The sequence below is a fragment of the Poromitra crassiceps genome, assembly GCF_964638095.1.
Source record: "Poromitra crassiceps genome assembly, chromosome: 1".
Lineage (NCBI taxonomy): Eukaryota > Metazoa > Chordata > Actinopteri > Beryciformes > Melamphaidae > Poromitra > Poromitra crassiceps.
The window spans coordinates 128997125-129011824 of NC_139623.1; the positions used below are offsets into that span (position 1 = coordinate 128997125).

Below are 14700 nucleotides of genomic sequence, written 5' to 3' on the forward strand. Positions count from 1 at the left end.
GTAACGTGTTTTAGTACTAAATGACCATGTTAGTTTTTCAATTGTAATCTGTTAATAGTTACATTACATAGAATATTTTTACTCACTGACTTGTTCATGTATACACGAGACTTTACAAAATGTTTGGTCATGGAAATTTGGTTTAAAGTCATGGAAAAGTCATGGAAATCCATTGGTCAAAATGTGTATGAACCCTGAAGGGTTAAATTGAGCATTTATGAGAGATTTCAAAAATATCGAGATATACAGTATATCGTGTATCGCGATATAGCCGAAAAACATTGCGATATTCTTTAGAGGCCATATCGCCCAGCACTACATAAGCCTATGACATATTTGTAGTTAAGCAAGTCAAAGCAAAACCCAGGCTTTTCCACACCTCTGATTCACCTAACGTTAACCCTACAACCCTGAAATACACGTTACCAAATGTTTTTTTAGAAGGCTGGCAACGCTAGGCTGTCATCAAAGTAAAACGTCACCATGTCTGTAAATTACTGCTTGCAGTTGCACTCAGAGCATATGTGTGTGTGACAAATTAGACCTACCTGTGTGCCTTGAAAATAAGGTGGTTCAAAATTACGGTAAGTGGCTAAATGCAACATTTTTCTTCTCATGTTTTTTATTAATAAAAACGGGTAATTAAAATGATCAATAATTATCAATATCGACTGATATGAAAGATGTTATATCGATATACTTTTTAACACATTCACTGCCAGACGTTTTTTTTTTACTGTAGTTAGCTTCTGCCAGAGGGGTTTTTTGAGGATTCTGGCTCATCTTTCAAGACCCGAGGATTCTTTTCTGCTAAGATTTTGTGAACACACAATATCTCAAAAGAACTAATAGAATGTGTGCTTTCTCTGTCTAAAAGAGTTAGTTTGTAGAGTTAGTAGTTATGTAAGCATTAGCAGTTGAATACAGCATGGTTTCAGCGTCAGAAAAATTATTCAGAGATAAACGGCTTTTTGTGAAATTCGATAGAACAGTCACTTTAACCATTCATTTTTGGCATCAGTAAGACTTCAGACATCTAAACAATAGTTTTGAACAGTAATTTCCTCCATAACAGCAGGAAACCCCCCTCTGCTTCCAACTCCTCCCTCCGTGGGCGTTCTTCTTGGCTGCAGCGGCCGTCACAAGCTTGTCACCAGTCTCACTGCTTTGCTGCTGCTGCTGCCTGTCTGCGCGGCCGCTGTTTGAGGAAGTCTGGATGGACTCGCTCGCTTCTTGGAGTTTTGGTTGAGAGAAGCTTTTGCGATTCTGGTCATATTTATGCTGCGTGTTTCAAAGTGTGTTCCACCTGTAATCTATTATGCAAATTTGCAATCCCGCATCGCCAGCAATCAGCGCGAAAACGAAAGCGTTTTCCCCCATCCATTTTCATGAGAATGGCTGCTTTTTGCTTGCCTTCCTCTAGTCAGGAGAGCACTGTCGCCACTTAGTGGCTCGGTGGAATGGGTTGTAAACGTTCGGTGGCTCCAATAATTATATAAGAGATGTAAAAGGGTTAGATGCACATCCCACGGTCAAAAAAAAAAAAATCATTTTTTTGACGTATTAATACGTCATTGGCAGTCAACCGTTGGATTATTTTTGACGTATTAATACGTCATTGGCAGTGAACGTGTTAAATATATCGCCCAGCCCTACTCATGATATAATATACAGTCTCTAGAAGTGTATGATTCAACTTTTCCCATGTTCTACAGTAAAAAAGCAAACAAACTGAAAAAAATAAAATAAAAAAAGAAACAAAATCGCAATAAATCGTAATATCGAATTGCAATAATCGTAGAATCGCAATACTTAAGAATCGCAATATATATCGAATCGGCACCCAAGTATCATGATAGTATCGAATCGGGAGATAAGTGAATCGGCACAGCCCTAGTCAGCTGTGGAGGAAATTATTCTGCATCATGGAAGTTTAACGTCACTTGGATTGTACTGAGTGTGTGTTAAATGCGTTAATTCTAAACGTCACACAGCTCTTTATTTTCTGTGTGGAGTGACACTTATCAAAAGACATTGTCGCCCTACCATAAATCATGAATTAACGTTCTGAGTCTCGCATATCCTAGACTAGGGTTGGCACGATGGACGATGGCATCGACCATCGTGATCGACCTCTGAAGCCCATGGCACACCAATCAAACATTCTCCAACAAACACGAACGAACACGAACACACGTAGATGTTCGTTTGGTGTGCCATAGCTGTCTGTCCTTGTCTGTTCGTGTTCGGCGATGTTCGGTGATGTTCGCCCGGATTCAACATGTTAAATCTGTGCTTGTTCGGTGTTCGCGGTTGTCTGGTCAGTTCACCATGTTTTCAGTCGCGTATCCATGGAAACGGAGCTCGCACACACGCGCGCACACTCAGTACTAGCTAGCAGTAAACTTCTGGCTGTTGTGTTGCTGTCGATGGCTTCGTTTTGGACCCTGGAAAGAGAGGAACTCTTGGTAGAGCTGTGGGAATCAAAACGAGAGTTGTACGATGTGTCATCTCAACGATTTTCCAACTGAAACAGCCGGGCGAAAGCAATAGAAGAGATTGCTGAAAGACTCGGTACTCCTGGTGAGTTTATAGTGGGCTAACGTTAAGTAGCTAATGCTAGCGTAAGGGGCTTTAACATTAGCAAAACACGGAACACGGAAGTAAACACGGAAGTTATTTGGTCAGCTTCTTCTTTGGTGTTTTACGGCAGTTGGCAGTTATTGTTGCAATACCGCCACCATTTGGCTGAAACAACAACTGTTGTGCTGAATATGTTTGGTCGGTGTGCCATGCTTTCAAACAATCTCCAACATCTGCCAACATTCACAGACAATTGTCTGTTCGTGTTTGTTGGTGTTTGTTGGAGAATGTTTGATTGGTGTGCCAAGGCCTTGAGTCTTCTACATCGGATCATCGTAATAAATTATCTGTTCGAATTAAAATTGTGCCGTTTTAATAATAAACTAGATCGACCGCAACGCGGACTTATGCCTCCGCCATTAGTTCATTCTTGAGTCCAAATCGCCATTTGAGGCAAATTGGAAGGCGCTCCTGTGATGTTGCGTTACAGAGCTTGGAAATTGGGTGTGTGAGGTCACAGTGACCTTGAACTTTGACCACCAAAATGTAATCAGTTCATCCTTGAGTCCAAGTGGACGCTTGAGGCAAATTCGAAGAAATTCCATCAAGACATTCCTGAGATATTGCGTTAACCAACTTGGGAATGGCGGTCGTGAGGTCACAGTGACCTTGAAGTTTGACCACCAAAATGTAATGAGTTCATGCTTGAGGCCAAGTTAATGTTTGAGGCAAATTTAACAAGCTTGAAAATGGCATTCAAGAGGTCACAGTGACCTTGACCTTTGATAACCAAAATGGAATCAGTTCATCCTTGCGTCCAAGTCGATGTTTGAGCCAAATCAGAAGAAATTCTATCAAGCCGTTCTTGAGATATTGCGTTAACCAACTTGGGAATGGCGGTCGTGAGGTCACAGTGACCTTGAAGTTTGACCACCAAAATGTAATCAGTTCATCTTTGAGGCCAAGTTAATGGTTGAGGCAAATTTGATGAAATTCCGTCGAGGCATTCCTGAGATATGGCGTTAACAAGCTTGAAAATGGCGTTGGAGAGGTCACAGTGACCTTGACCTTTGATCACCAAAATGTAATCCATTCATCCTTGCGCCCAAGTCGACGTTTGAGCCAAATTGGCGGACATTCCATCAAGCCGTTCTTGAGATATCGCTTTAAAGAACTTGGGAATGGCATCCGTGAGGTCACAGTGACCTTGACCTTTGACCAAGAAAATCTAATCAGTTCATCCTTGAGTCCAAGTCGATGTTTGAGGCAAATTTGATTAAACTCCGTCAAGGCATTTCTGAGATGTTGCGCTAACAAACTTGAAAATGGCGTTCGAGAGGTCACAGGGACCTTGGCCTTTGACCTTTGACCACCAAAATCGAATCAGTTCATCCTTGAGTCCAAGTCGATGTTTGAGGCAAATTTGATGAAATTCCGTCACGGCATTCATGAGATATCGCGTTAACAAGCTGTAAAATGGCGTTTGAGAGGTCACAGTGACCTTGACCTTTGACCACCAAAATCGAATCAGTTCATCCTTGAGTCCAAGTTGATGTTTGAGACAAGTTTGATTAAATTCCGTCAAGGCATTCCTGAGATATCGCGGTTAACAAGCTTGAAAATGGCGTTCGAGGTCACCTTGACCTTTGACCTTTGACCACCAATACCTAATCAGATCATCCTTGAGTCTAAGTCGATGTTTGAGGCAAATTTGATGAACTTCCATCAAGACATTCATGAGATATCGCGTTAACAAGCTGGAAAATGGCATTTGAGAGGTCACAGTGACCTTGACCTTTGACCTTTGACCACCAAAATCGAATCACTTCATCCTTGAGTCCAAGTCGATGTTTGAGACGAGTTTGATTAAATTCCGTCAAGGCATTCCAGAGATATCGCGTTAACAAGCTTGAAAATGGCGTTCGAGAGGTCACAGTGACCTTGACCTTTGACCTTTGACCACCAAAATCTAATCAGATCATCCTTGAGTCTAAGTTGATGTTTGAGGCAAATTTGAGGAAATTCCGTCAAGGCGTTCCTCAGATATCGCGTTAACAAACATCGTACAGACGTACGGACGTACGTAGGTACGGACCATTGAGATAAATAAAAATGGAGGGAGGATCTCCATCTCCTGCCTGTATTGTCTATTGAAGCCAAAATCGTGTCAGATCAAGAGAACCAGAGTCTGCGCAGTAGCTCCGTTGATTTAGAACCTCTGAGAGCTCCCCGCCCCTCTGAACTTTCTTATGTAGAGCTGCTGTTTCTAGAATGAGCACAGTGCGTTGTGCATTTACTTCTAGCTCTGTAAATATGACACTTTAAGTTGTAATATTTTTTGTCTCGCCAAAAGTAACCAGGAAGATTCCCACTGTGAGATCAGTTTATCAAAATGACACCTGTACGAAAATCTGATTTTGGTTGTCGGAGATTTCAGACCTCCCGGCTGCTGCTGAGTGCTCTCAGCATTGGCTCTCAGCGCTCTCAGCCCGGGCCGGAAGTGGAGGCAGGCCTCACTCACTCACCCTCACTGGGGGGATTGCTGTGTTGACTAAGCTAGCCTAATGTTTTCGTGGGATTTTGATTCACTTTATGATTTAATTCCTTTTGGAGCAAATGTTGGTTTTACAAATCTAACCTTGACGCTTTACTCGCTACGTTGTTTGCTGGTATAGTGTTGTGGGTAGTGCAGCCTGTAACGTTCCAACGTTAGCTCAGTGGTAACGTTAGCCTAGCTGCCTAGTCTCGTCTTTGTTAACTATATCCTTACAACAGCTAAGAAAGGAGCTTGTGAAGAACGAACATCCCCACAGTCAAAGCATTTCTCTGAGATATCCATATAAAAACGTTTGTTGCTTTAATACCAAAAATAAAACCTCTGTTTATGTGACGCTAACGGCTAACGGTTAGCTCATGGCTGGTGGTTGCGTAGTAGGCCCCATCTGACCCGGGATGGGAGTTAACGTTATAAAACACATTTCCTGGCAGTTGGATAACCTGGTAAGTTCTGAAAATATGTGTATATTATTGTGTTATTCCAGCTATCGTTATCGGTTGTTAAGTTAGTAATATTAAGCCGATAAGTAATGAAAAATAGCCGACTAGCGAAAGCGGCTAACGCTATTGCTAACGTAGCTGGAGTAACTACTAACACATGTTTTCTGAACTTACTTAAGTCCCCAACCAACGTGAATTCCTTGCGCACCTTTCTCAAAACAATGTTCTTTTTATTGCGGTCCATTGATATGTCTGGTAGCCAGCACAGCCAACCCATGAGCCACCCCGACTTCCAGGCCTGCACTACCCAGGCTAAGAGCCCATCTCCCGGCCCCACACACCCAGCAGAGCCACCCCGACCTCCAGGCAGCGTTAGATAACGATGAAGCCATGTGTCTTGTCTATGACGATAGATCTATAATGTGAAGAGCCTGTCCAGCCAATGACGGCTTGAGACTGGCTGCCACAGCTGTCAATCATCCATTTTTATCTCTTTTTATATGTCAAATAACTACTTAAAAACAAACTGATCAGAAAAAGGACCACTTGCACAGGCATTAGCATGATAATGACTATCTAAAATGATACAAACCACCTTTGGAAAAAAATTATCCGACGTATACTGTGATTATTTCGGTTGTGATTTTCCCATCCACTAACATGGGGAGGCGGGCCTTGTGACCTAATACTGGATTCAACCGCCAGAGCGGCGATCTAACATGCAGCGGCTTCACTGAACAGGACCAGGGCTGCAGCCTTGGTACGGATGGACAACCCGGATCCATAATGCCTCCGGCCTGGCTATCGCCGGCGGAGGCATAAAAAGGCCAAGTCCACTTACCGTGACGCGCGGGGGACGCGCCGGCGGCATTAAACAAGTGCACCCAGTTCAGTTCAGGGAAGCCTCCCCTCCCCCTCCTCCGCTTCACTGCTTCTCTGAACTGGGTGCGCTTGTTTAATGTCGCCGGGGCGTCCCCCGCGCGTGAGAAGTCAGCTGTGTTGTTGTGAAAACTTTTTAAGAGAAAGAAGAAACTTCACATTCTTTCCTGTTTTGTTAGCGCAAAGTGAGTACAAATCTTCAACTGTGAATTTAACTCGAGTTAAATTCACAGTTGAGTCACTGTTTCCAAAGTGAAAGTTGGAGGCGCTCCATAGATACAGCAGCTGCGTTTCTCTAGCCATTTCTCCTAAACTCTCTCTCATTACATTAGATTCAAAATATAACGAATATAACATTATATCAGCCAGTAATTCAGTCAGTTTTCTGCCAGCTAGTTAAATTCAACACACACACGTTGTTGGTGAGGATCTGTAACGTTAACGTTATTTGTTTTGCGCAGTTCAAATTGCTGGTAGCGATAGCCACTGCCTACTTCAGTCGCCTGGCTCTGTGCTGTAGCACAGAGCAGAGGCTAATAGCTTATCCAAGCCCGTTGGTATCATGTAGAGCTCCGCTGTCCTGTTGTTAACGTGAACGCATTGCAGTGGCTAGCCAAATGGCATTACAGCAATGCAGCGACTTAATAAATCATTAATTATTCCCCCCACCCCCACCCATCAATGAAAATGCCATCGTCCAACGCGATGTTTCACTGTAAAACAATAACGATGGGTATTTTGATGACACCGCACAACCCTAATCCAGACGTATCTTCACACTTCGTTTTAGCGCTGGTATCCGAGTAACGGCGTAGAAAGTTCACAACAACTTCACGTTTGTCTCGCAAAGGTAAGGCTGCAGTGCACTGCCCTCACAAGCAGCTCCGGCTTGGATGTAAACATTATTAGACATTGCTGTAAATGTGTGCGGGATTTGTCCCGCATTATTAATGCTGTGCGGCCGAGCCCGCCCTGCAGCTCGCCGAGCTGGCCCTGCAGCTCGCATACGCAGCTCGGCCGCTATGCGGCCTCGCCCGCAGCTCGGCTGCTGCATGGCCTCGCCTACCCTATTGGCACGTGTGCGCACGTGTGTGTGTGTGTGTGTTGCTCACAAAATGTTATTGCCCTTAAGTTTACATGCGCACGGGTGCGTGTGTATGCCCTTTTTTGCATCAGTGCCTATGACATCATCAGTGATGTCATAAGATGACATGCTCTTATGACATCACTGATGACATCATCTGTGATGTCACAATGCCTCCTATGACATCTTCAGTGGGACAAAAATGTAAACAAACAAACATTGCCCACTTGCTCCCTTTAAATGTATTCAGTCAGCATTAGTATAGTAGCCTACACTTTTGTAATGTTTTTAAATGATCAGGCAAATTATACTGTATATGTTTTTATGTTGCCCTCTTGGCCATTTTTTTACCTGGTTAAATCTAATAATAATAATAATAATAATAACAATAATAATAATAATAATAATAATAATAATAATAATAATAATAATAATAATAATAATAATAATAATAATACAACCCAAATTTGAATATTATTTTAATTTTAATATTCAAATATATATATTCAAATATAGAATATTCTTTGACAGCCCTATATGCTACCATTCTTATTTAATTAAATTGTCAAGTTAACGGATGTTGGCCACTTAGATAATCCTGCCATTATCTATAGCTAATTTTGGCCGGCTCTATCTCCTTGCAAAACCTCTTCCAAAATCCCCCTGCCATAACAACAACAAAAACAACTCTGAACTCAACTAGCCATCCAGCTAGCAGCACAATGCTAACAAGTTTGGTTGAAAGTGAGCCAATACGCTAGTTCCACAACAATATTTCCCCCTGGCCTTATTTTGGGTGTGGCACCCTCAGTGTGGAGAATGGTCTGACTTTATTAATACTTAACATTTTACAGCCTGTTGGCAGCAGTGCAGGCAAATATTATGGGTGACAAGACTAATATCATCATGCCCGGCTAAAATAATGCTGTAGTAATGCTTTTTCTTTTTCTTATTTTTTCACCATAATTGAAGGATTACATGCTCCTCTATGGGTTGAGAACATTCTCCAATCTCTTCGATTCATGAAACGCTTTCAAAACGTATTGGATACAGTTATATCAAAAATGCACTGTCATCAGGCTGGAAGAAAATTATGTTTTCTACGGTTGCTGAAGATTGATATGAGGAGATATCAGGTAGCAATAATGCTTAAAGGAACACGCCACCATTTTAGGAAATCGCCCTATTTGCCATATTCCCGATAGTAAGACAAGAAGATAGATGCACTTCTCTTCTCTGTGTGTGCAGTAGAACATAGCAATGTGGCCCTCCTGCTAGTTAGCTTAGCACACAATGACTGGTAGTCCATGGAACGGGCTAGCCTACCCCTGTTAAGTCACCAAATACACATTCCAACAGTGCCAAAGCAGAGATATAATTAGCCAATTAAAGTGGACTATGAAAACCCTCTGGGGGGAGGGGGACCTCTGGGGAGAGAGAGGGGAGGCTGCATGCCAACTCTGTGAGCGGGGCCTGACTAATGGTCAGTCACACAGTGACGGCTATTCTGCTAGTAGATTTAGATACAAGCCGTTCCCTCGTGATCTAAAAAGGCCGGTCTGGTCTGTCTGGTCTAGTCTGGTCTGGTCTGGTTTGGTCTGGTCTGCTCTGCTCTGCTCTGGTCTGGTCTGGTCTGGTCTGGCCTGGCCTGGCCTGGTCTGGTCTGGACTGGCCTGGTCTGGTCTGGTCTAGTCTCGCTGGCCAGCCTCCTCTCCCTTCCGTGAGAGTCGTCTGGCTCCACGGAAACAGTCTACTGGGATAAGCCCTCCCTTGCTCTACAGCTGCTCTCCCTTGGAGCGACTGTTTCAGTCACGCCCGGATGTCCACTCCCGGCTTTGGCTCTGACCATGTCAATCAGAGCGCGGCTTCCGCTCCCTCCTCCCTGTGTGTCGCTGTAAACAGTGCCCTGCCGCCTCAGTGAAAACAACGCTAACTAGCTAGCAAGCTAACGGCAGAAACCTACACGCTAGCTCGTTGCTACACGCTGAAAATTGCAAGTTGGATTTTTGGAAACTATTTTCCAAGGGCACTGCCACCAAGCGCCGCCCATCACAATCCCACAATCGAGACCTGCGCCGCCAGACTCTTCTCCCGGTAGGGAGGGGAGGCTGGCCAGCGAGACTAGGTCTGGTCTGGTCTGTCTGGTTTGTCTGATCTGGTCTGTTCTGGTCTGGTCTGGTCTGGGTGGGAATCTGCACATAATGGGGGATGTGTGTCTTTTTTCTTCTTTTTTATGTATGCTGTGTTAAAGTCTCAAAGACATAATTTGCCCCGATGTCTGCTCATTCTGAGTCAGAGTTTTAAGGGTGAGCTTTAAGGGTATTTGTGTGGGCATAGTTCTTTATGATTCTGTGACTAAATGGATCATCTGTGAAAAATGAAATGAAAAACAAACAAACAAGACAAAAAAGAGGAAACGCCTACCTCCAATGTCGGGTCTGAGTTTGTTGTCGTAGCCGTCTAGTAGGCTGTTTAGGATGTGTGTGACGTCACTCTCGTACACTTTGGGAGTCAGCACCCACGTCTTATTAGCCACCTCATCATCGTCATCAGTCTGGACGGAGCTATGGGGAGGAGAGAGAGGAGAGAAGACACATGCTATTCATCTCTTTTCAAGTTCCCTTCCCTTAGTGCTTTGCTTCCTTTATGCAGACACATTAGGCAGCGAGGGAGACAGAATCTTACACATTTTAACCACTACATAACTGCTGGACACTGGACAACTTAACATGGATAAATGCAAATGTGGATTACAGAAAAGAGTGAAATACAGTGATGTAGAGTACTACACACTGAAAATGTGTTAACGATATTCAAAAAGTGAATCAACTAAGCCACAAATCCACTGTATGAGTGCTAGCCATTCCATGCAGAACATCCATTTAGGCCTTTTTTTTAATAAAACCCAATGGTCAGTCTAGAATGGCCAATCTCCGCCAAGTGCGAGCACAAGTCAATAAAAAAAAATCCCCTTTGGGTGCACAGCCAAAGATTCATGATTGAAGAAAGAAAAGCCAGCTCTCTTAATTCCCTTTTGTCTTAATTAAAAGACATAAATTACAATACATAAAATAATGTAAAGGACCTCGCGTACGATAGACAGTAGACTCTACTGTCTATTGTACATGAGGTGCTGTTGTCTGTGGTCCATGTGGGGCCAGAACAAGGGCTGCCCAATGAATCAAATCAATATGGAAATCGCAATATAGTCAAGTGCAGAAGCAGCTGCAATTTGATGAAGGTGAAACGTGTGCAACATAGCATTAAATGATGTCCCGGCCTACAAATCATATTATCCAGACATAAGCAAGCATGCTTGTTTGATAAAGACAACAGCAAAAATCACATCATCATCAACTCAAATCGCAATATCTGTCAATATAATCGCAATCTTGGAGGTGAATGACTGACGATATTAATCCTGTATACGGCAACCATTTTAGGGCATCCTCCTCCGTCAGAGTATAGGCTGTCATTCCTCAGTCTAAGCGTTGTCAGTTGTCATGTCTCCTAGTAAAACCATGTCGAGTGTGCTCTGAAACACCTTCAGTCCTCACACGAAAACGCTGTCATTCTTCCTGCATTACTGTTTCACTCCTCACGCATCAGTCATCGCACAATACGGCGTCACTCGTCAGTCATCAGTACTCACTCGTCAGTCATCAGTCCTCACTCATCAGTCATCACTCCTCACACGAAAACGTTGTCATTCCTCCTGCCTCACTTATCACTCAAACTAGCTGTCAGTCATCACTCCTCACGTCTCACATGAAAACGCTGTCATTCGTTGTTTTGGTTGTTCTTCCGCGTGTGATGGGGAAACCGCAAGAATGCCTCTGTGAATTTAACAACAATTTTTTACAACTTCACTTCCGCTTGAATGATTTTGCCTTCAAAATAAAAGTGCAAGTTTTTTTATATTTACAATATATATATATATATATATATATATATATATTAGGGCTGTCAATCGATTAAAATATTTAATTGCGATTAATCGCATGATTTCCATAGTTAACTCATTGAGTGCCAATGACGTCGATCGACGTCAAAGTAAATAGTGACGTAGAGTGCCAATGACGTCGATCGACGTCAAATGCGTTTTTTGACGGTGGGACATGGATCAAAGCCTCCTGCATCTCCTGTACAAATATTGTAGCTATTGAAGGTGTATAACCTATTTTATGGACTCATTAGGTGGCGACAGTGCTCTCCAGATTAGAGAAAGGTCCGGAAAACAGCAGGAAAAAGCCCCGTGATGAAAGAGAAACCGCTCATGCTGCAGCCAGAGCCATATAGATTGCTCTGGCTGCAGCTGACGTTGGCTGCGAACAGCAGTCAATCCGCTCCCACAACTGAGCCCCTCTGCCTCTGTCTGTCTGTCTGCATAGTTTCTCCACACGATTAGCCGCCAGAAAAGCAGCACCCGACACTGAAAAGCCAAACCATTCTCAGCAGTCCGGTTTGGCTTTTCCGTGTCGCGCTGGGAGCCGGCGCACAAAAACGGAGCACTCCGAAAATAGACGCTGGGTGCGTGAGGCTGTGTGTTAGTGTGGGGAGGAGTTTGCAGCTGAGGGGGGGGGGAGAGGGGGGTGGGGCACGCAGGGCACCACACAACTACACCACGTCACTACATCAGAAAATATTAGCTAGAGTCAGTGAATGTGCTTGAAATGCTTCATTTCACAAAAGGCTGAATAACTCAGCTTCTAATTTGAAACGCCTGAAAACGCTGAAAACAACCTATCTTCTCCGGCTCATAACTAAAGAACGGAAAATGGTATCAATAAACTTTTTTTTACTGATGATACAATAGAGTCTCCTTGTTCTTTGTGCGTGTTCGGTGTTTACATAGTAATATCACACAATATTCTGTGGGCCTCGAGAAATCACTGAAAACGCTCTGAAACTCTGGCACTGGGAGCGTCCGTTCTCCAAAAGTGGCTGGCACTCAATGAGTTAATCACGATTAATCGCAAATTAATGGCACAATTTTTTATCTGTTCTAAATCTACCTTAAAACGATATTGGTCTATAGGTTCGGAAAATATTATTGACGTGCGAATTAATCGCACGAAAAAAACGCTCCCGATGTGTAAGGACCTTTACTCTGACGGAGGAGGATGCCCTAAAATGGTTGCCGTACCTGTAACAGTGGTACAGCTGTATGATTATTTACTCCCCCCCTGAATTCAGCTCTTTTTGCTTTTGCTCTTGTTTCCCATCATAATTGTCTCGCCCATTGATGTGAAATCGTCAAATGATAATTGTATATTATTTTAAGCCGCATATTGTTGTTGTCGAAAATATATGGAAAAATAGGATTGCTTTATACGTATCAATGTGGACTATACCCATCAATATCTTTATCAACTTTCATTACTTTTCAAGATCCCGCAGATACCCTGCTTTCGGTGCAGACTGTTTTCTGCCTGTTGTTTGAAGTCAAAAGGAGATGAAAGGACTAAACTCAAATGCTTCTGATCTTTGTATTGCCTGCATACAGATGGCATCTGGATGCTTTCATAATCCTCTGATTTTCAGTCTTTCTGATGCCATACTGTATACTGTAGCACACTTACATGAAATGCTTCATTTATAATGTACAATGGCCTGACAATGACACGCCCAGTATGTGTATCCAAGAGGATATAAAATATAGATTTTTGTCTTTTTTTTTGGCTGAGCAAAATGTAATCTGAACTTATTCAACTGTATACTCAACTGTATGTGTGTTGCCAGTTGAGAGTCACTATCATCATTCAACAAAACCCCAAGGACAATGATAATGAAAATAATAAAGACAAAGTAACGCAGTAGTGTTTAGTGCAGGAAATTAGAATGCATTCAAGCTTGATTGGTTGTTGTTGTTGTTGTTGTTGTTGTTGTTGTTGTTGTTGTTGTTGTTGTTGTTGTTGTTATTGTTGTGGTGGTGGTGTGTGTTTTATCTCAGTGGTTCCCAACCAGCGGGCCGCGGACCGGTACCGGGCCGCAACGCATTTGGTACCGGGCCGCGAGCCTGGTCCCCCCCAAAAAATAAAATAATTACAAACATTTTTTTACAAACTACAAACATAAATAAACATCAACTTGAAACTATGTTTTAACTACCACAACCTATAATATTATAGCCTATGTTTATTAATATATATATATATATATATATATATATATATATATATATATATATATATATATATATATATATATATATATATATACATATATATATATATAATATTGCTATATAATTAAAATTGACAACCGGTCCGCGACTTTTCTTTCCATCTACAGTATCTACCTTGGCACAAAGAAGGTTGGGAACCCCTGTTATATCTCACCTGTACACAGTTTTTAATTTAGTGTCTTATATCACTTCACTTCTCTGTTTCATCACTGTTAAAACTAAATACATTAACATGAACCAAACATCCATTTGTAGTTTGTGTGGTGGAACAGAAAAGGAGATGAAAAGAGAAAACGGAAGAGATTATTCTTCTCTTGTTACAATGGGTTACATGCTGCCACTCCGACGTGCTGCCACTCCGACGTTCTGCCACTCCGAAATATCGGCACTCCGAAAGGGGGTCTATATTCCCCGTTTTTCACTAACCTCTCCCAGCCCCCACGCCAAACCTAACCTCCCCCCATGCCTAAACCTAACCTCCCCCAGACCCTAACCCAAAACCTAACCTCTCCCACCCCCACGCCTAAACCTAAGGTCGGCATTGCGGCTTCTAAGGTGAACGACCGCCAGTCCGAATAATGGAAGTTAACGTTCGGAGTGGCAGCATGTCGGAAAGGCAGAGGAACCCCGTTACAATGCTGCATCACAGAGTCAAATATAAATGGAATAATGTCTAACAAGAGCAAATTGTGTCAAGTAGCATTTGAAAAATGGTTCCAAGCTGTTTATTTTAACCTATACATTGAATGCCAGATGGGTTGGGTTTGCTGCATCAGTAGTGTCAGATAAGCTGATCACACTAAAGTGCACTAAACTGACTTTCAAATACTTTCCTCTGATTCTGTTATCTGTCTGACTGGCATCCGTGTTTTTTTGTTTTGTAATCGTTTATTTTATACAGGGGAGTCTCACTGACAGCAATGCTCTTTTTCAATAGCAACGTGTTCACATTCACACACACATACACACG

General features: G+C 42.7%; 1 protein-coding gene across 6 annotated transcripts in view; it reads right to left on the reverse strand.

Moving 5' to 3' along the window:
• The window catches only part of gabrg2 (gamma-aminobutyric acid type A receptor subunit gamma2), a gene marked incomplete at both ends in the record, with an annotated part of 200496 nt that overhangs the window by 158211 nt on the left and 27585 nt on the right, over positions 1–14700 (reverse strand). For 3 of the 6 annotated variants that reach the window (XM_083649579.1, XM_083649583.1, XM_083649581.1), the window contains one exon: positions 9968–10067. Coding sequence is in view for 1 of the 6 variants with exons in the window: in XM_083649578.1 (XP_083505704.1) it covers positions 9968–10107 (140 nt within the window). Of the gene's footprint in view, positions 1–9967; positions 10108–14700 lie in introns of those variants that run through there. The other 3 variants (XM_083649578.1, XM_083649580.1, XM_083649582.1) reach the window with 3 other exon arrangements.